Below are 22,948 nucleotides of genomic sequence, written 5' to 3'. Positions count from 1 at the left end.
AAGGTTACTAAGAAAAGCCAATAGATCTATGTGTTCTTAATACAAACATTTTCCCAACACACACACACACACACACAGAGCAAGGTGGAGTGGATATATTAATTAGCTTGATTGTGGTAATCTTTCACAATGTGTGCATGTATCAAATCATTACATTGCATTCCTTAAATATATGCGAGTTGGGAGGGAGGAGCTGTCTGGGTGGGTGAAGGGCTTGTTATGCATGCATGAGCACTTGAGTTTGGATCCTCAGCACCCACAGTCATGTGTGGCAGTGCTTGCCTATAAGCCTGGCACTGGAGGGAGGAGGGAAGAGCAGAGATGGAAGGATTGATGGGAGTCTGCTGGCTAGTCAGATCAACAGACACAGCAAGCTCCAGGTTCAGGGAAAGACCCTGGCTAAAAAAAAAAATAGGGGGTGCACTGGTTGAGAAAGACATAACCGAGAGTACCCACACATGCATGTTCATACACGTGTGCACACACATGCATGCTCATCACACATGTGTATACACGTGAAGGTTTTATTTGTCAATCATACATCAACACAAATGGAAGAAATTTCGATGTCTAACCAGAGGGAAACCATGTGTGTGTGCTTGTCTCTGTCCTTGGAACACAAGTGATTGAGTCTGAACATGAGGAGGGTTGGGGGCTGGGCCAGGACCAGTGTTCCAGCCTGTTTGTACTGCAGAAATGCTGAAGTACGAGAAAAGAAAAGTTCTCGTGTCGACTCTTCCCTCTGGGGTAGCACGGTCAGATGGAGTGATAGTCTCCCACCCAGGCCAGTCATTCCAGTTTCTTGCACAGTGTTCTGATTCATGTTGATCTTAAAGATACTCAGCCCCGTTAGGGCTCTGGCTTCACACACATTCAGAGGGAGGCAGCACACGAGACCCACAGCCTTCCAAGTGCTGCTCTTTCCGAAATGCCTGTGACTGCCCTTTCTCCTCCATCCTCTGCCTGTCCACCCCAGCCCCGTGCCCCATGACAGTTCACATTCAGAGAACGGACAAACAAGAAGCTGGGTTACTGACCAGCAAGGGGACTGATTCTTAGGGAAAGCAAGGGCTAACCCAAAATGTCAGAGGAGGCCATGTGTCAAGGAAGGAAATCGTCCTTTCGTGACCAGACAGTAAACCACAAGCAAAACGGACTCGGGTGGGGTGCCGCTAAGGACTCAGACTTGGGAGCCCAGCAGGCTCTGGCCTCATTTCACTCCTCACATGGACTAGAAAGAGTGCCTATCTCATAGGAAGCTAGATGAGATAAAACCCATGGACGTTGTGTGTCCAAAGATGTCCTCGCTGCCAGAGCTGACCTATTGCTCCAGTGCTCAGTCTCAAGTGGCTTGGTGTGGCTGCTGACATCATGCCTTTCATCCTGGTGCTGTCTCTTAATTAACTAACTAATTAATTAATTTATATCCTGACTGCAGTTTCCCTTCCTCCTCCTCCCAGTCCTTCACTCCCACCCTCCTAGCCCCATCCACCCCTCCTCCTCGTCTCCTCAGAAAAGGGGAGGCCTCCATGGATACCAACTATCCTTGGCATATCAAGTAGCAGTAGGACTAGGTGCAGCTTCTCCTATTGAGGCTAGAAGAGGCAGCCCAGTAGGAGAAAGGTCCCAAAGGCAGGCAACAGGATCAGAGACAGCTTCTACTCCCACTGTTAGGAGTCCCACATGAAGACAAAGATGTACAACCATTACATATATGCAGAGGGCCTAGGTCGGTCCCGTGCAGGCTTCCCGGTTGGCGGTTCAGCCTCTGTGAACCTTTGTGGGCTCCACCCGGGTTCTTCTCGTTCCCAGCTGAGATTCAGGACAAGTTAGCTGTTCACTATGCTTAGTGTGCTCTCTGTAGATAATAAAGGTATGTACCCAGTATGGTAGACATGGGGGTTAAACAAACTGGATTTGGTCAGGACTTGGAACACTGCCTGGCTGGTGGCAAGCACTTCACAGTATTTCCATGGCTCAGGCAGTCAGGGTCCTTCTGACTCAGTTTTACTGTCATCTGAGGAGTCAACACCTTTTTTGATTTTATCATTATCACCACCATCACTACTATTATTGTTATACCCGTGTTGAGGTATTTTTTGACAAATAAAAATTGCAGGGCTGGTGAGAAGGCTCTTTGGGTAACAGCACAAGCCTGCTAACCTGGGTTGAGTCCCTAGGGACATGGTGGAAAAGGAGTTGTCCTCTGACTTTCTCATGAGTGCCGTGGCTTGCACACTCACACGCATATGCACACACAAGCATGTGTAAGAAAGCTGCATGTATTTAAGGTATACAATGTGATGACTTTATATGTCATAACATATACATACATATATATATATATATATATATATATATATATTATGAAATGAGTACCATAAAGAAGCTAATTAATATACCCATACATCCCACATACTGGCACATACATATAGATTCCATCACTACATATATATATATATATATATATATATATATATATATACATACATACATGTGTGTATATATATATATATATGCCATCACTTTTGCACATAAACATTCAATCACAACTCTTATTATATAAACAGGTATGCTTATATAATTTTATTATATATGTATAAAGTTTATGAACGGTGATTTTGGAAAATATCTGCTTCTAAATGATTGGTCTTAGTTCGCTTCTCCCAGAACTATGTAAGAACAGAATTCATTTGGACTGCCAATCACTTCATTTCCTTCTTCCATTCAGCCTACCAATCCCCTGCCATCATCCATTCATGAGACTCAAATATGTACTGAACATTTAAGGGCTCCCGTCACCCACAGTGCCCAGCACAGATCAGACCTCTAAGTAAGGCAGTGATGAGTAGACCAGGAGGATAAAAGAAGGGGAGGAACTAAGTTCTCAGACCTTTCTTTGATACTTCCATCTCCCAAAGTGGCTTCCTCTGTGCCATCCGGAGTGTATCAACTCTGCCACATGTGGGTGCTGGCATCCCGGAAAGGCGGGCCCGGGAAACCCGCCCCCTCTCTCTTGCCCCTGGCACGGGCGGATGACTCGGTGGCTGGCACCCAGCTGCGGTCGCACCCCAGAAGGGCATGAGCCCCTGCCCCAGAGCTGATTCCCCATCGCCCGCCCGGTGTTGCCCAAGGCACAGGGTGACTCCTCCCCGAGAACCCTCCCCTTCGGGGCGCGCGTCACTCTCCCCACCCCTGGGTTCGGACCCTGGCGGCTTCCCGTGCAGGAGCCACGTTGGGACAAGTCACGGCAGCCTGCCCAGGAACCGCGGACCTCGGGCGCTGTCAGCCCAGGTCCCCATGGAGCTGCGGGTCGCCAACGCCAATGGCAGCTGCGAGAACGGTGCGTGCGGCTGTGCGGGGGACTTGGGCGGGTGCTGCGCTTCTCACCTTGTCCCCACCATCCTCACCATCTCCTCCTCACCTGCTGGGGCCGCAAAGCTAGGAACGGGGGAGGTCAGCAACATATTCCCACTCGGCTCCCAAACTGTCCTGAAGTTCCGAGTCTGGCGGAGATGTCACCTCCCCAGTGGCAGCTGCCGGGAGCTGAAGCAACAGAAAGAAGAAAAACAGAGCACACTGGGGCAGGTGGCCTGTGAAAGGGGTGGGATAGAAAACTCAGGAGTAGTGTTGGCTTGCTGCAGGCTAACTAGATAACCTGCTGACATCTTTCCATCATCTAAACCAGAGAGTAGAGGAACAGAGAGGCTCCCTAGTCCAAAATCACACAACACATTTTGAAAAGGGAGAGAAAGGACCTCAGACAGTGCTTAGGAAATACCCTCCATTTTCTGGAATATTCTTTAACTATGTAGACCTTGGTCCTTCCCTGAACTATATTCCATTTAGTTCCAGAAACAAACTCTAATATGATATGCAGGCAGTTGTTTTATCTTTTTTGTTGTTGTTATTGTTGTATTTAGACAAAGACTTGCTAAATTGTCCAGAATAGCTTAAAATGCGTGATTCTCCTGCCTCGGTTCCTCTCAGCCAGGAAATGCAAGCCTAAGTCACTGGGCTTCGATTTTATTTTTAAATTTACTTATTACTAGTGTGCATACATCTATGTGTATCTCTCTCTCTCTCTCTCTCTCTCTCTCTCTCTCTCTCTCTCTCTCTCTCTCTCGTGTGTGATGAATGATATATATTTATAGGCACAAGTGCCATCCTGAGGTTATGGAAGTCAGAGGACAAGCTGGAGAAGTGAGTTCGCTGCTTTTACATAAGTTCCAGGGCCAGAACTTTGGAGCAGGAGACTTCACCCAAGGAGCCATCTCCTCAGCCTTCAGCCTAGTTTTTAAAACATTTTGTTGATGTTGTTGTTTTTTATTCCTTTCATTTGTGTTCTTTTTTCTTTTTTTTTCTTTTGTTTTTGCATGTTGGAAACTGAACCCAGGGCCTCGTACGTGTTAGGAAAGTATACTAACAATGGCCTTCGTCCCCAGGACACAGAGTTGTAATTTCACTATGCCCATTCTAGAGATGTAGAAACAGAGGCTGCAGCAGGTCTAATAATTTGTGGCAGCTACCACGGTGGGGAATATGAACCGCCTCCTGGATTCAGACTCCTGAATCTATGTGGCTGTTGTTCTCTGTTCCATCTGGAACTTTCTCTACTTTCGTCCTGTCTTGGAAGTACAGCCTGTGTGATGCTCTGAGTCCCTAACTTCTGCCCTTCTTCAGCAAAGAGCTTGAAGCCTGCTCTTAGGTGTTGGCTGAACCTCAGTCTCCTAAGCAACCAGGCGGGCATTTTCAGCCTCACCCCTTATCCCAAGGCAGCAGACATCTCCGGTTCTAGAACATTTTAGAGAAAAAGATAAGGTATCCACTTTTCCCATGTGCACTCAGTCTGAATTGGGTTCCCTAGGCCATCAGCTCTCTCTGGTTATAGCTTCACTGTACTGGGAGAATTTGACTTCCATGGATGTGCTCAGGGGAACTGATTGGCTGAGGTGAGTCCTCTGGCTCCGCCCACTAGCAGTGAGATTGGGAAAAGCAGGGGAAAAGTGAGGGAACAGACATTACTGTCTGCATTTCCTGGGCTCAGGGAACTCCCCAGATGAGGCTCATGGGCAAGGATGCCCTGAGCTGGTGGAACAAGAGTGAGCCATGCAGAACCAGTCTGATTACGCATAGATGACCTCTTGTCTCACAGCAAAGCACATACACATTTCTTGGGATTTCGGTCCCAGCTTCAGCAAATCTGTTTTCTTTATGGGACTTCAATTTCCATAGCAAAACATAGGAGGGTCAGATGGGCTGTTTTGTTTTGTTTTTATTTTCCACTTTATCGCTTTAAAAAAAAAACCCAGCATACAGAATGGAGGGTCTTGCTGTGACAATTCCATACACATAAATAATTGTGCCTTGCTCACATTTGCTCCCCTTCTGCTTTCCGCCACCCTTTTTACCTCTCACTATTTTTTAATGAATGCCACCTTTTCCCTGTTCTGGTACCTGGTTTGGAACCTACGACATTGCTCATCCCAGGCTAGTGTGCAACCATTAAGATACGTCTGCTACTGAGCTACATCCAAGACCAGCTGGGTTTTCTAAAGGGCTCCTGTACCTGTTCTCCACAATTCTGGGGCACATTCAAAAGGTCAACTTTGGCTTTATTCTGTTCCACGAAAGATGCTATTCTGATGCAGATGTGCCACATCTCAAGCTCCATGGTCTTGGATTTGAGATCCATCCAGGCCCAGAGTAGGAACTCCAGCATGGTCTGAAAACTCTAGGCTTAGGTCCTTGGCACTGAGGTCTAGACTTTTGTAATACATGCTAGAGCTGAAACTCGCAGAAAGGCCAATAGCAAACATGATTGTGGGAACTGAGCAAACTGAGCAGTTTCAGGGCCAGGTCTGAGAGTGATCCAGCTGTTGCTGCCCCAAGGCTGGCATGACCAGAGAGACAAGCTTCCAGTGCAATCTCACAATCCCAGCTCTGACTGTTCCTCGGGAAGCTCCCGATTTCTTGACTGTTTGCAATAGTCAGATCTTAATTTATAGATCACAATGAAGAGGGATGGATCCTCAACATTCTTGCCCTGGGGGCAGCCTGTTTATCGGAGGTTGTGTGGTGGTACTGAGCTCAGCTATCACGTGGGCACAGGCTCTACTTTTGGCTTCACCTTTATTACCAGTCAGACAAAATCAGGGTGGTTACGGTCACAGGCACACCTTTATTACATTATCCTCTTAGGAAGATGATTGGACTCAATATCTCCCACTAAGGGGTTGGAAATGGTCATTGTGATTACATCACTGAATGGCTGTTAAGAGTCCTCGAGGTAAACTCTAGAACAGGGGCCATGTGCATGGTAGCTGGTAGAGTCTTGGTTAGGCCTTCTTATGTTTCACAGGATGTGTATAGCTTTGTGTGTCACTAAGGGTCGGCCCTTTGTTCCCAAGACTTCCCTTGATGTCTGTGCCAGTGAGACAGGAGGGAGACTGACTCTGGGACTTGAGGCAAGAATCAGACAAGAGCAACATGGCAAGACAGATCTGTATGGGACTTTGGGAACACTAATACAGTTGTGCCCTGAAAGAGTCCATAACTGCTGGCCCAGAAATAAGTCCTGGAATGGAAAGGTCCAGACCTCTGGAAGCTCACTTGTCAGTAGGTGGACCAGGGTTTGGGTGGACTCTCTGCGGGGTGACAGTCCCACTCCAACTAGAGCTGCATGAAGTTGTGAAGAAGCCCCTGAGTGAGCTTATGAGGTTACAGGAGAGCAAAAGCCGGGATGTCGAGAAAGGATCCCTGTGGGTGTGACAATAGCTGAGAGCTTAGCTGGGTCCCTACCTGGTATGGGAGGCTTCAGTACCACAGGTTGGAATTTTGAAGCCAGACAACCTGTGTATTAGTCAAGGTTTCCTAGAGCAACTGTGCCTCTAGGATGAATATATATTAAAATCATGTTTGAAATGAGCTTATGTAGCTGTAAGAACAACAGTTATATTACTCCCCTGGGGTTAAGAACTGGGTAGTTCCTTGGTCCCTGAGGCTTGGGGCCCGCAGAGCTCAGAGGACTTCCACACTAACTGTCTTACCCTGCAGAGCATAAGAACCTGCTGTTGCTCTCTCTGTCCATTGCGATTGGGTGACTCAGCTGTTCCAATCTGCTGCTCAAATCCTGGAGGGTTCTTCAGTGTGTGTGTGAAAATCTCAGAAATGCTGGCCCTGTCTTCTAGGAAGGAATCTGCTCTAGGAGGGTAAATTAGCGCTAAGCAAGAGGGAAGGCAGAGTGAGTGGACAAAGGGCCAGTAATCCTTCTGCTGTGCTCTCTTTTTAACCCAGGCTGCCACCTGAAGGTGCTGCCCACTTTGGGGGTGGAATTCCCACATCAGTTAAGACAATAGGACAAGTCCTCAGGTGACTCCCCACCTCCCCCCACCCCCAGGGAATTCACTGAAAGCTGACATTAAAACCAACCATCCTCTTCCTGTCCTTGAGCACGTAGACACACGGGCTCCATTTCTTTGTCTGTGGAATGGGGATTTTAAAAAGTCACCTATTTAGCTGGGCGGTGATGACCCATGCTTTTAGTCTCAGCACTTGGGAGGCACACGCAGACAGATTAGTGAGTTCGAGGCCAGCCTGGCCTACAGAGTGAGTTCCAGGACAGCCAGGGCTACACAGAGAAACCCTGTCTCGAAAAACAAACTAAAAAACCAAAAAAAAAAAAAAAAAAAAAAAAAAAAAAAAAAAAAAAAAAAAAAAAAAAAAAAAAAAAAAAAAAAAAAAGAAAAGAAAAAAGAAAAAAGAAAAAAGAAAAAAGAAAAAAGAAAGAAAGAAAGAGAGAGAGAGAGAGAGAGAGAGAAAAGAAAAAAGCAAAGTCACCTATTTGACAAGAGGTCCTAATATTTGCTAAGTCCATGCAAATGATGTCCCTGGTGAGAAAACGGCTAACAACACAGAGAATTGGAAATACACTTTTTTTTTCATTCCGGTCTGTGTCTGGGTGGAGGCCAGGAGCAGTGGATACGTGAAGTCCAAGTCAGAGATCAGTTCCTGCATCTCTACGCCATGTTCACATCCTCAATGTGACTCTTTCATGCTTCCCCTCCAGGCTCCATAGTCAGCCTCTACTGCTCCTCTCAGGAGGTCCTCTGTCAGATCGTGAGAGGCATCAGCCCTGAAGAGCCCTACAATGCCACCTTGATCACCTGGCAAGAGAGGGTCAGGAAGAAGTATGGCTTCTACATCGGTGTGGGCCTCGCCTTCCTCTCCTGCTTCCTCATTGGCACCAGTGTCATCCTTAAGAAGAAAGGCCTCATTCGGCTTGTGGCCACAGGGGCCACAAGGGCAGGTAGGCTCCTCAGGCTGGAGTGGATGGGCGAGGGACATCCGTGGTAGATGACTTCCATTTACAGGGATCCAGGCTACAATCTGAGGATGGGACCCCCTGTGGGCACTGGGGGCTCATTGTCAACCCTGCTGAGAATCCCCACTGCCAATAGCTGGAAGTCTTCCTTTACAATCCAGTATTTCCTGAGACTTCCATGATGTATGCGTTAGGGTAAAGACAGAGAAGCATCAGGATCAGACAGGAAAATCAGACACTCCCGGCTTAACCTTAGCTTGGATTCTTACCAGCCAGCCTGACTGGAAAGTCACACCTTCTGTGGAATGGGATCACAAATGCCCCAGCCCACATCAGGTCAGACTCTCAGGGACCCTCGCACATCCAGCCATACTGCAGCACAAGCGCCAAGTCTTGCTCATTTGGAAGACTGGGTGTGATTGCCTGAAATAATCCTTGGGAAAGGAAATCACACGTAAAGGAATTCGTGCCATTTGTTGAACTCATATCATTTATTGCTTACCTACTGTGTACTAGGGTGCAGTGACCTGGGGACACGGAGTCCTGCAGTACATCTGATCAAGTGAGAGAGACAGGAAATCGTCCTGTGGTGTCCTGAGTACCTTAATGGGGGTGGGGGGAGATACAGGTTGCTATGGGCAGACTTTGGAATATGCAAAGCTCAGATCTGGGTGCAGAAGGGAAATTTTCTATAAAAGTTGATTCTTAACACTAAGACCTGTATGATGTTGAGCCAGCAGGGAAATGGGACAGGGGACGAATCAGTGGTAGAAGGAGTAGCAGGTGTCAAGGCTCAGAGGTAAGACCTAGCTGAACATGAAATAGAAGGTAGCTCAGGATGACCAGGAAGGGCAGGGGCAGGTGAGCCAGCTCAACAGGGTTATGTAGACGTGGCCACAGAGTTTGCGTCTCATTTGAAATGGGAACACATTGAAACAGATCACATTCCTGATTTGCAAAGGGTTCCTGGATGCTCGGTAGAGACTGGATTAGCATCTTGGAGTAAAAGATGTGGGAGGATATTACCATGGGTGAGAGGATGGAAGTAGGGCAGTGGGGCTGGAGATGCACTCAGATTCCAGACATAGTTTGGGGAGGTAGAACTCACCTGCTTTGGGGAGGTTCCCTACCTCCCAGGGGAGGGTAGAAGGATGTGACTCAGGTTTCTGACTTGAGCAACCGGGAGATGATGGAGCACGGTATTTTATAATGAATACAGAGGGAGAAACAGGTTTGGGGAAGATGACCTGTTCTTGTTTGGACCTGTTCATCGCCTGACTCTTTCCCACGAGACACGGTGCTTTATAGATGCAGACTGTTCCAATTACAATTCAGCCTTCTTGATAGCTGTTAGTGGGGTCTTAGGCAAGAAATGTGGCTTTTTTTATTAGATATTTTCTTCATTTACATTTCAAATGCTATCCCGAAAGTCCCCTATACCCTCCCCCCGCCCCGTTCCCCAAGCCACCCACTCCCGTTTCCTAGCCCTTCCTAGCCCTGACATTTCCCTATATTGGGGCATATAATCTTCGCAAGACCAAGGGCCTCTCCTCCCAATGATGTGTTTTTATATACCCCAATTTCCTCATCTATAAAATAGACAACGAACAGCACTAGTTTGGCAGGCATGGTAGTGCATGGCACCTATCCTAGCTTGCATTTTATTGCTGTGATAAAAACACACTATGAGCAAAAGCAACTTGCGGGAGGAAACAACCCATGCCAAAAGGAAGCCAGGCAGGAACTGAAGCAGAGGCTATAGAACAGGCTACTTAACTGGCCTGATCCTCATGGTTAGCTCAGTGTGCTTTTTTTCAGACACCACAGGGACTACCTTCCCAGGGACGGTATCAGCTACAGTAGCTGGACTCCCATATCAAACATTAATCAAGAAATGTTCCACAGACTTGCCTACAGACCAATTTGTTTGAGGCAGGGACCACTACTGAAGGCCCCTGCTTCCAGATTGCTCTAGCATTTCAAGTGAACAAAACACTAACCAACATAGTACCATCCCAGCAGAGATCGAGCAGCAAGGATCATGAGGTCCAAGCCAGCCTACACTACATAGTGAGTTCATACATATGATCTCTCTAAGCTACTATCAAGGTTGTCTAGAGTCATGGAACTTATGGAATGTTCTCTATATTAAGGGAATTTATTGGAATGACTTACAGTTTGCAGTCCAACTAACCCAACAATGGGCAGCTGTGGATGGGAAGTCCAAGAACTTTGTAGTTTCTCAGTCCCACAAGGCTAGGTGTCTCAGATGGCCTTCTGTATAAGATGGAATCCTGAAGAAGTAGGTTCCAACAGATGTGCTGGCAAGTAAATGCAAGCAGGTGGAGAAGAGCGAACCCTTTCTTTTCCCAATGTCCTTATGTAGGCCTCCAGCAGAAGGTATGGCCCAGATTAAAAGTGTATACCACCACGCCTGGACTTGGAACTTGCTCTGTCCCAGGATGGCCTTGAACTCAGAGATGTGCTTGCCTCTGTCTTCTGGGATTAAAGGTGTGTACTAACTTGCTTGGGCCTAAATGTTTCCTGGCCACTATGCCTCAAGATCTGGATCAAAAGCGTGTGTCATTCCCATGTCAAGATCCTGATCAAAAACCTGTGTCTTCCAGACTCAAGTTCTGGATCATAGGTGTGCCCTTCATCTCTGGATTGGAGTTCATTCCATCCAGATGTAGTCAAGTTGGCAACCAGGAATAGCCATCACATCTACATAGTTACCTACCTTCCCTGGTAAAATAAAAAGAGGGGGATAGAGGGGCTCAGCAGTTAGGTGGGAGAACGCTTGTTTAGCGTGTGCAAGGTTCCTGGTTGGAACATCACCCTTGATAAATAAAGAGGAAGGAGATGAATAGTGTCTGAATAGTTATTCAGACACCGTGTACAAGGTGCGCGTGTCTTACATAAAATGCTCAAAAACAAAAGTGTTGGGGTTAAGATTTGTTATTCATGAGCAAGCCAAGGGAAGCAAGCCAGTAAGTAACATCCCTCCATAGCCTCTGCCTCAGCTCCTGCTTCCTGACCTGCTTGAGTTCCAGTCCTGACTTCCTTGGTGATGAACAGCAGTATGGAAGTGTAAGCTGAATAAACCCTTTCCTCAAAAAAAAAAAAAAAAAAGATTTGTTAGTCATATTTAGGAGTATTTTGAATATGCATGAGATATCTTGAGGATGGGACTCAAGTCTGAAAGTAAAACTCCTTATGTCCCCTGTATACCTTTCACAAAGAGCCGAAGGTGATTTTACATCGCTGGCTAATAACCTTGAGCATGAAAATGAATTTAATGCAATGGGATTTTCTATCCCAGGTGTTATTTTAGTACTCAAATGGATTGGGATTTTGAGGCATTTTACTTTAGGGGATTTTAGACCAGGGATGCTCAGCTGAGCTGTAACATTTTTAGAAAGAGTCATGTCATTAGCTCTAGTACCCAGATCAGCATTACCTAAATAAGCTGGTGGGTCAAGCTGGGCCCATCATGTATTCCAGCATGAACAACTGGACTGGAGCTATAACTCAGTTGGCAGAGTGATAACCTGGCTTGTACAAGGCCCCGGGTACCACCTCAGCATCACATAAAATCAGGCGTGGTACCTGCCTGTGATCTAAGTACTTGAGAGATAGAAGCAGGAGAATCAAAAATTCAGGGTTATCCTTGGCTATATATGGAGATCTAGGCCATCCTGGACACAAGAGACTGTGTCTCAAGGAGGAAAAGAAGAAAATAAGAAATCCGGGAGATGCAGGAATACAGTTGGAGCAAGGGTCATTGCTGCCCTTCGTTCATTCTACACAAGTGTTTGACAGACTAGTGACCTTGAGGGGAAAAAAAATGTCTGCTTACACTCATTGGATAACAGAGCAAGTGTGCTTAACCAATCATTCAGAAAGATAGCTTCCTTAGAGCCTGCCCTGCTCTAATCTACTGACTCACAGTCTTCTGAGCGTACAGCTTCTAGGGTAAAATGCATTTAACATGGCTGGGGAATAAACCTTTTAAGGACCTGGTAAGAGCAAAAGAACTTGTGTTTAGAAAAATCAGCATTCTAAAAACAGCAACTTCTTTCACGGAATGGTCTCAGGTCTTTCCACGACCGTCATCATCATCGTGGGGGCTAATGCTGTTAAGCACTGGCTAAGCTGTGCACTCTGAACAAAGCACACACCGCTCTTGATGCTTCTATTGCAACTAGGGAAAACAGCGGAGGATAAGCAGATGAGCTTAAGTGATAAGAAGGGGAATGGTCACCTCAAGGAGAAACAATGGATATTAGAGGCCAGACTGGCACCTCTGGGAAGCAGTGGAGACCTCCAGGGTGGGTGTGAATCCAGGCAAACACAAGAGGAGAGCATTCTGTACACAGGGAGACACAGGCAAAGAGCTTGGAGCAGGAAAGCGCTCATCATTCTTGAATAGGAAGAGAATAGCAGGAGTGTTTGCGGAGGTGGACAGGACAAAGCCTCTGCTTGTCTCCATAAGGATTAGGCCTTTATCTTATGAGTAAGTAGAAGACACTGAGCAGCTATACAGAGAAAAGTGGGTACAATTTGCACTTTTCTTTTCTTTCTTTTTTTGGAGGTTACAGGATTTCTCTGTGTAGCCCTGGCTGTCCTGGAACTTACTCTGTAGACCAGGCTGGCCTTGAACTCAGAAATCCACCTGCCTCTGCCTCCCAAGTGCTGGGATTAAAGGCGTGCGCCACCACAGCCCAGTGCAATTTGCACTTTTCAAAACCACTGGTTGCTATGCAAGAATCAAGTTACTACCGGAATAAGTATAGAGTCACAGTAACTTGTAACGAAGCCATTGCTTCTCCTGAACAGACGTGATGGAGTAGGAGGTGGCAGTGGTGTGCTTTTTGGTGACAGAATGAGCCATACAGACTAGATGCAAAGGAAGGGTGAGAAGGGCCTCTGGTTTCTCCACGTGTCATTTACTGAGATTCATTTAGCGAGTAGCAGAGGTACAATGCTTTGTGTTTAGGGCAGAGACTTGGATATCTGTGAAAGATGCGACAGATGCTGAATGAGTAGTTAGACACACAGCTGGATTCAAACAACAAGTCCAAGCCGCAGGGCACTGGATGTAGATATAAGAAGCAAATTCTGGGGGACAGTTAAGGGAGTCAAGACATAACCCCCACAAACTGTCACCAACTTCTAACTTTGCATCTATTCCCTTCTACAGTGAATGGAGGCTACGGCTACCTGAAGGACCCAATGTGGTGGGCTGGAATGGCTACCAGTAAGTGGCTTCTTTCACTACTAAGAACAGTGATCTACTGATAGCTGGGATGGAGATGAAGGGGAGGGCAAGATGAAATGGTTCTGTCTCTGTTATAGACACTGGGAGCCAAGGCCAACTTCCTTGGGAAAATCTTGCCTCTGCAGACAACATCTTACTCTGTGCAATCACTTTTCTCAGCTCTAAAGGAGGCCCCTTCCATGAAGATAACGATACAGGTGCAGAAGCTTGGAGTGTAGCTCATGTGGGAGAGCATTTGCCTAGCACGCACAAAGCCCTCAGTTCAATCCTAAGTGCTACATAAAACAAGCGCGGTGAACGTGCCTGTCATCCCAGCACTCCAGAGGTGGAGGCGGAAGGAGCAGAGGTTCAAAGTCACCCTCAATTACGTAGCAAATTCAAGGCCAGGCTGAGATATAGGAAACCCTGTCTCAGTTTATTTTTTAATGACTACCCGTGTATTCTTTCAGCTACTACTGAAATACAGGGCACTGGTCACACTTTCTCTTGGACACAGTCATGGGTCTCCATCTGTAGACTTTGGGAACCCAAAGTAACTTCCCTATTCCATGCAATTAAGAGCTCCGCCCACTTTGAGCATGGATGCCCTGCTACTTTGTTCCTGCCCACCCATATACATGCAAAGACCAGAGGAAGAAGTCAGGTGCTTTCAACTTTAATTTTTGAAACAGGGTTTCTCACTAAACATGAGGTTCCCCATTGTTGCTAGGCTGGCCGGCCAATAAGTTTTGTCTCCACCCTACCATGCTGGAGCTACAGGCACACTCAGCCATGACTGGGTTTTACATGGGTACTGAGGATTTGAACTTAGGTCTTCTTGCTTACACAGCAAGCGACCTTAACCACTGAGACATCTTCTTAACCCCCAAAGCCCAATTCTTCTAGGTAGAAAATAACATCAATACTCATCCAAATAGGGTTTTAATCCTTACCTTGGGCAGAGCTATCCCACTCACCATCTCCCTGCACACAGGAGAGATGGAAACGGTTCTGTAGGCAAGGGCAGACTAGAGGCTCAGATAAATGGAAAGTATTCTTGACTCTTTGGTGGTTCAGCCATCTCTAAGCCTCCTGTCTTAGACTATTGCCTTAGTTTGGTTTTTCTTGCTGTGATAGAACACTGACCCAGAGCAACTCCAGGAGGAGAGGGTTCGGTTGACTTACAGGCTTCTGTAAAGTTACCATAGGTCTGTCCCTCACTGAGGGAAGCCAAGGCAAGAACTCAGAAACTAAGAGACCATAGAGGAGTGTTCCCTATTGGTGTACTTCTCTTAGCTCACTCACTTCATGTTCTTATAAATCCCAGGGCCACTTGCTAAGATGTGCAGTCGAGACAATGTCCCCACAGACTTGCCTTCAGGCCAGCCTGGTGGGGCGCTTTCCTTCTCAGATGAGAGTAGCTTATGCCAAATTGATGAAAACAGTAACAACAACAACAACGACGACAACAAAACGACTAATCAACACAACTGTCCACAGTTCCCCAAGTAAAGAATAGTTCATGGACCAAGTGGTACTCAAAGAATGCAAAGTTTCTTTAATACCTGATTTTCTAGAACTTATTTTAAAGATAGACATGAAGACATGTCAGCCTGTGATACACACTTTACAGAGTACGTACTGAAAGCTAAAGGACATCCAAAACATGGCAGCTTCTCAGGTCACTGTGAGCTTAGGACTTGGGCCTTGCCACCTTTATAGTACAGTGGGAGAACACAGAGTCTGGGTCTGACCTTGTCTCCAAGGAGACAGCATCCGGATGGGATCTAAGGGAGTGCTGGTCTTGGGTTTTAGTTTGCAGTTGAACTGACCGACGCCATCTCTGCCCAGATTCATCTGGAATGGACGTGGTGCCTTGGAGTTACACTGGCCTCTTTTCCCCTCTAATTTCCTAGTGTCTGCTGGAGAAGTTGCCAACTTCGGGGCCTACGCGTTTGCACCTGCGACGGTTGTCACACCGCTGGGAGCACTGAGCGTCCTCATAAGGTCACTGTCTCCTCTTTTGACACCTCTTTCCTGTTTTCAATTTGTTGAGACCTGAATTTACCAGAGTGAGAGCATCAACCCCAAACTGGTCCAGACCTGGGAAGAAGACCATGCTATTCAGAGCTCCAGGCCCTAAGACTGATGGCTGCCATGGGCCTCAGTATCCCCTCAATGAACTAAGAACATGAGCCCTAGTGTTCTTTGGTTTATAGTGTACATGTAGTATATGTATACGGAAATACGTGTGCATCACTGCCTGGACCTCACCAATTGGCTAGTCTGGAGCTCACCAATTAATTGGTTAGGCTGACTGGCCAATCAGCTCAGGAATCCTCTGGTCTCTGCCTCACCAGCACAAGGATTATAGGCACAAACCAGCACAGCTAGTTTTTAGGTGTGTCCTGGGGATTTGAACTCAGGTCCTCATGCTTGTCATTTTCCCAGGCCCAAGTCCTAATCCATACCTAAACCTTAGCAGTTATGGATTCAAAAGTCTCGGACTCAAGCCTTAATTCACTCATATGCAAAAGAGAACGCTAATGATACACACCCAGAGTGCTAAATGGGGCTACAACATAGTGAATGGATTTAGAAAAAAAAAAAAAAAAAAAACTAGCTCCAAGCAACCACGGCTACAATTTACAGAGGAAAACTACCCATTAAATCGTCCGAGTATAATCCGTGTACTAACTCACTTAATCCTTCCATTTGTTCCCAAGACCCAGAGGGTTTAAGTACTTTGGCCTAAGTAACTTTCTAGCAAGTTCTACTTGACCTATTTCTTTTCCTTGGGTGGTAGAGCAACCCCTTTTCTACTTGCGTATGGCAATATGAAGACTGTTACCAGGCCACGCTCCACCCTATGCAGGATAATCCCCCGCCAGATGTGAGCAGCTGTGCTATATACTATGTTGCCTCTCATTAAAGACTTAGCAAACAACAATTTTAAAACTTAAAGATGGTAGAGCTGGTGACATAGGAGTATTCACCTAGTGTGCCTGGGTTTGACTGCTAACATCCCCAAACAATAAAATAATTACGCCTAAGCATTTGTGCCTCTCATCACCCCATTTCTCTCAAGCTATGGACATAGGAACTTCTGTGGGGGTCCTTAAGCCACATCTGCAGGGTACTCTCATTTAGGAGCTACCTCTGGAGCTCCGGTAAACCGCAGCCAACCACACCTGGCACCCATAATATCTTCTGTGTTGTTTCACTTGGTGATAATTTCGCAACATTTACAATTGTGAAGCAAGTAGATTTCCGACTCTTCAGTGCACAACTGGCCTGACTGGTGTCTTTGTTCAGTAGAAGTGATTCCCAAATCTGACATGCTTACAAATTCCCACTCCTGGGATGTTTTGAGAGGCATGGGATTTTTAACTGCTTGGTGCCTGTGTGAAGTAGTTGGGGCTTGCTTCTCCAGCCTTGCCTAATTTGCATATAGTCCTAGGACCACCTACTCAGGGATGGCACCGCCCACAGGAACTGAGCGGTCCAAATCACATAAATCAAGAAAATGTCCCACAGGCTTGCCTACAAGCCAAGACTTTTTGATGTTACCTAGGTCCCAGGACAACCAATACCTTTTTAGTGTGAACTAATGCTGCCTTCATAATGCAAGTGAGCTCATGGCTCATTGGCAGCCTGCTCAGTCCCCCTTTTTCTTCCCTTACCTAGACAATCAGATAGAACAGAAATGATATCACCAAGGAGCTAGAAGGATTTTACTCAGGAAAGATTCTAGAAAGCATAAAAGTTCTCTTTAACATAGAGGAAAACTCACAAGCTTTGTAATAAGATCAAAGTATTGCTCAAAACCTGCCTTTGCCACTTACCGGTCAAAGGACTTTGCTGAATCATTTAAACTTCTATGAGCTCACTTTTCTTATCTCTAAACTGGGAGCAGTATATGTTAATTCAGAGTTGCCAGGTTGACTCTAACACAGGACTTATTAAGAAATTCATGGCCCCAAACATAGTGTTTGTGATTGTTGTTGTGGTGATTTATATTGGCATATGCAAGTGAAAGAAAAGTAGATTCATATTCTATGACCCAAGGAACAGAAATGGAACAAGGAACAGAAATTGACAGAAAATGTATGTGGGGTACATAGTGTGAACCCACAATGTACTCATTTGGCTTGCTTCATGCAACCAGATGCATACAAGCCATGGTTGAAAAACATCTCCTAGCAATACTGCCGAACAATAGGTTCAGTCAATGGGGAGTCAGACAAGAGTACTTTGAAAGGCTCTTTCAACTTTTGTCTTTGTTTGCTTTTTATTGCTATGATGAGACATCATTATCAAAGGTAACTTGGAGAGGAAGGGATTTATTGGGCTTACATATTGCATCGTGGAGGAAAGCCAAGAACTTAGAGGCAGAAACTAAAGCAGAAGCCATATAGGAGCTTGCTCCTCTTGGCTTGTAAAATTTGCTTTCTTATACACCCCAGGACTGTCCAGGGATGGTACTGCCCACAGTTCATCCATATCAATCAAGAAAATGCCCTCCAACGCTTGTCTACAGGCCAATCTGATGGGGCATTTGCTGAACTGAGTTCACCTCTTCTCAGATTACTTTAGCTGTGTCAACTTGACAATAGACCAACCAAGGAGATCTATGCATATTTCTGCTTGTCCAGCACACATTACAATCCCTAGAAGTGTGTTTTGAAAGGTTTGGGGTTAGACAGAGGGAATCTAGGAAGCCTTCTACAGAGAGAAGTGAGTTCTGGACTGTTGTTCTCCATAAGTGTTCACTCAACCCCCAGTGTGTCTTTTGTGGGGCCGGGATAGGCACCCCCTTCAATCCCTCTCTCCCATCCCCCTATACAGTGCCATCTTCTCCTCCTACTGCCTGGGAGAGAGCCTGAATCTACTGGGGAAACTGGGCTGTGTGATCTGTATGGCTGGCAGCACAGTGATGGTCATACATGCCCCCAAAGAGGAGAAGGTCACCACTGTTGCAGAGATGGCTTCCAAGATGAAAGACACAGGTAGGTTTCAAGCACTGGGTTTGCAGAAAACACAAGGGGATGAATTGTGTATAGAGTAATTGGGCTCTGGCCATCTTCAGACTGCCCCCTTGAGGAAAAGATGAACAACAGAGAGGAAGCTGGACGGTACCTGCTTGCAAGGCTTCCTGGATTGATGTAAATATGTAGTATTTATCATTTATCATGTGCCAGGCATGTCTCTAAATACACATTATTTTTTATTATAAAACATTTTATGCAAGATGATGCATCAGCTCATAGAACAGCTCTTCAAGATAAAAGGAATCCCATTGTTTGGTGCTTTTTTTTTTTTTTTACAAATGGGGAAACTAATGTCTAAAGAGTTTAGTAACTTGCATGTTACTAAAAAGGGTTACTATAAGGTCTGAGGCTGGGACTAGAACCCACCTCTGTTGGGCCCTAGATACTCTTGAGTCCTTTGCTGAATAACTTGTGCCCATCCTTCCTGAAGGGTTCATCGTCTTTGCTGTCCTTCTGGTGGTGTCTTGCCTCATCCTCATCTTCATTGTTGCCCCGCGTTACGGGCAAAGGAATATCCTCATTTACATCATCATCTGCTCTGTGATCGGATCCTTCTCCGTGACTGCTGTCAAGGGGCTTGGTGTCACCATTAGGAACTTCTTCCAGGGCTTACCAGTTGTGCGGCACCCTCTCCCCTACATCCTGTCCCTCATCCTGGGACTTTCCATCATCATCCAGGTCAACTTCCTCAACAGGGCACTGGATATTTTCAACACCTCATTGGTCTTCCCCATCTACTACGTTTTCTTCACCACGGTGGTGGTGGCCTCCTCCATCGTCCTCTTCAAGGAGTGGTACACCATGTCTGCTGTGGACATTGTGGGCACCCTGTCTGGCTTCGTTACCATCATCCTGGGTGTTTTCATGCTTCACGCTTTCAAGGATTTGGACATCAACCAAATCAGCTTGCCCCACACGCACAAAAACCCAACTCCAGCTCCCACCCCAGAGCCCACGGTTATTAAATTAGAAGACAAGAATGTCCTTGTGGATAACATAGAACTTGCCAGCACACCATCACCCCAACAGAAGCCCAAAGTATTTGTGACCGATTCTTAAAGCCTGGAATGCATGAGTAAGAGGAGGCAGCCAATGGTCCAGCCTGACCTCTCCAGTTCAAACTACCTGGTTACTTTCAGCACATCTGTTGCCGAGGGCTAGTTTCTGTTTTTGAGATATTCATTTATACCTCACTGCTGTTCCTAGAAGAAGAAGAAAAACCCCTACCCAGTAAGGTAGGGGGCAGGACTTCCTGGAGATACAGCCTTGGTGACTAAATCCACAAGTTTCTGTTAGAGCCAGCAAGTCCCCAGAGCCTCTTCCCTCTGGGTCCCTCAACACCACCATGTTGTTGATAGAATTTGACCTGCTGAATGTAGCCCAGCTCAAGAACTTCCCTCAGCTATTGGTCATCGGGAACTCCTTCACACCAATTAGCCTGTCAGGCTGGACTTCTCAGTCCTTAGCCCGGGAATGGAGCTTGTGGGGGAATGCAGAGCAATCTGCATGCCTCGTCATGCCAAGGTGTGTAGCACATGCTAAGTAGCCTGGTGTTTCTTGTAGACAGAAGCAAGACCCCAGCTGACCTTCTTACTGTGAATACCACCTGATGTCTCAGGGAAGTTTCAACTGGCCCATTCTCCAAGCACTTGAGGTCACATCTTGTTGTCTGTGCCCCCAGTGGCAGGCACCACTACCCTTCCCTCTCTCTTCCCATCCCAAGACAAGCCTTAGAACCAACAGCAGGGGATGCCTCCTAGTCCAGCTCCGCTGTTCAAACCCATGTTCACCTAGCAGCCTCTGGGAAGAGAACAGCAGTGTGCTGTCACGATGGAATTTAGCAGAATGCAATTTCTTTGCATCAAGAAATTGACCATGATATGACTTGGGGATGAGGGGGAGAATATAAGACACAATGTCATGGTTGTCTGAATGGAGTCATGGGCTCTATGGAAACCTGGACGTAATGTTTGGCCTGACTCAGATCCAAGCAAGGACCAGACCTGTGGGGAAATTTCCTAGCTGTATCTAGTGGAATTGGATTAGAATCCCAATAATCAAATGGGAATGCAGGCTTGACATAGCCTTGTTGGCCCAACTGGAACTGAGTTTATCTCCATTGACAACCTAGCTGCCCACACTGGAAACAGCATGCCATAAGTCCTCCAGCATCACCTGCTCTTAGGGCCACTTTTGGTGACCTTATATTTGGCCAGAAGCAGTCAGAGAATAGCAGCTGGAGATAGATAGAGAGAGAGAGAGAGAGAGAGAGAGAGAGAGAGAGAGAGAGAGAGAGAGACAGAGAGATCCTTTCTTCCAGTTCTTACAGCTGTGAAAGTGTAGGCTTGACACAAGGAGCATAAGAGAGTGAAGTTAGGAGCCAGTTTGTGGGGAAGGGGAAACTTGATCTTCAGTGTACGTAGCACTGTCAAAATCCTTGCCTACATCCTGTATTTGAATCTGATCCCTTAAGTATAACCACACCCAGGTCAAACTGTTTCTGGCCTTGGACAAGGTCTTAGGGCAGATCAACACTCTGGGCCCTATAACTTCCACCTCCAATCCCCAGTATTTTCATGAATGTGGGTTTCTGACTGTGACTGAAATCAATGCAACACACTGGATCTTGGGGGGGGGGTAGTAAACTGAAGGTTCTGAGAATGTGGGCTCTGAAGTCAGTAATAAAGACTTCAGAATGTGTTTACTTGACAAATGTCCTGACCTTCCATGCACGCGGAGCAAATTCACTCCACTGGTTCCTCTCACATACTGGGATGCCAGTCCCTGATCTCCAAAGCAAAGCCCTCCTGTGTCTTCCAAGATCTGCCCTCACTCAAGCAGGGAAGGTTGCTGTATTTCTTAGTACCATTCACATAGAGGCTATGACCTTACTAGGAGCCAGGCATGTGGCAAAAAGCATATGAAATACGAAGGATGATGCTTTCTTAGCATTTACATGAGGGTTCAATGAGGGGACTATCTTAGGGTTTTATTGCTGTGAAGAGAGACCATGACCATGACAACTCTTATAAAGGAAAACATTTCACTGGAGCTGGATTAGAGTTCAGAGGTCTACTCTATCATTGTCATGGAGAGAAGCATGGCAGCACACAGGCAGGCCTGGTGCTGGAGAGGTAGCTCAGGGTTCTACATTTGGACCCCAAGCATCAGGAAGAGACACTGAGTCTGGCTTGAGCTTCTGAAACCTTAAAGCCCACCCCCAGTGACATACTTCCTGCAACAAGGCCACATCCACTCCAACAAGGCCACGCCTCCGTTAATGCCTCTCCTTATGATTCTATGGGGGCCATTTTCATTCAGACCTACACAGTAAAGCTCCTGTGGTTATTAATAATCTTAGAAAACCTCAAAACAGAGGCTGGGAGGAAATGGGTAAGTTGGTGAGAGACCAGCAGTCTCCACACAGACCTGGGGAATCTTAAGTGCACACAAGCTGGCCTCCCCGCACCTACCCACTCAGCCTGGGACCCACACTAAGTCTCTCTTCATTAAAGCACACACCCTAGTGAAGAGAGTTGGTCGCAGAGTATCTCAGCTGTCTTCTAAAGTTAATAGTGTAGAAGAATGTTCTAGAATCTAAAAGATTATGAAAGCCTTTGGTGATCCAAGATCTAATGAAACCAGACTATCTTGAGCACAGGTACAAAGCAGGTAGCCCTGACTACTGGCCATGGGAAACCCCAGGGCATCACTGTGGCTCAGGTCATGGGTGACTGGAAGGCTGGTGGTCTGTATGAGTCCTCTGAGATGTTGACATCACATGTCTTAAGTTGTCCTGGCAGTGGGATACCGAAACAGTTCACACACAAAAGAGCTGTCCAAACAGAGAGCATTTCTTCATGACAATTTGTTTTAATTAAATACAAACAAGGAGGAAAAATAACAAAACAAAACAAAACAAAAAAACAAGGCACCATGGCCCATTCAAGTATTTTGCATAGATGTACAAATATTGTAAACAATCAATAGGAGGACATGAGAGGAGAGGACTATTTCCTGTGAACAATCTCCCAAATCAAAAGAAAATTCACATTTGCCCTGGATCCCAGACATAGACATATACACAGTCATACAAGAGGATATTGGGTGCATGACTTTGGGGTGCTAGGCTCGGAATTTACAGAACCTCTCCTTAGCAGGCTTCCCTGGGGAAGGGGTACCTTTCCAGTTGGTGTTCCCTGGCTTGTGTGTGGAGGATTCCTTTGGGTGTGTCATTACATGCATTTGACAAAATGACTAGCCTCCAATTTTAAGAATAGAAGTCTCACCCCCACTTTATCAAATAAGGAAGTG

The 22,948-nt window shown here is 46.3% G+C and overlaps 1 protein-coding gene across 1 annotated transcript; it reads left to right on the top strand.

The window, feature by feature from the left end:
• The first annotated feature begins 3,227 nt into the window (after positions 1-3,227).
• Nipal4 (NIPA like domain containing 4) lies at positions 3,228-21,683 on the top strand. The gene is made up of 6 exons (XM_021178104.2): positions 3,228-3,343; positions 8,069-8,308; positions 13,527-13,583; positions 15,500-15,590; positions 18,432-18,592; positions 19,065-21,683. Exons 1-6 carry the CDS (start codon positions 3,301-3,303, stop codon positions 19,691-19,693), a joined length of 1,221 nt encoding a protein of 406 aa, XP_021033763.1. The 5' UTR covers positions 3,228-3,300; the 3' UTR covers positions 19,694-21,683.
• The last annotated feature ends 1,265 nt before the right edge of the window (positions 21,684-22,948 follow it).

Source organism: Mus caroli, chromosome 11 (genome assembly GCF_900094665.2).
Source record: "Mus caroli chromosome 11, CAROLI_EIJ_v1.1, whole genome shotgun sequence".
NCBI lineage: Eukaryota > Metazoa > Chordata > Mammalia > Rodentia > Muridae > Mus > Mus caroli.
This window is presented reverse-complemented; position numbering and strand designations above follow the sequence as displayed.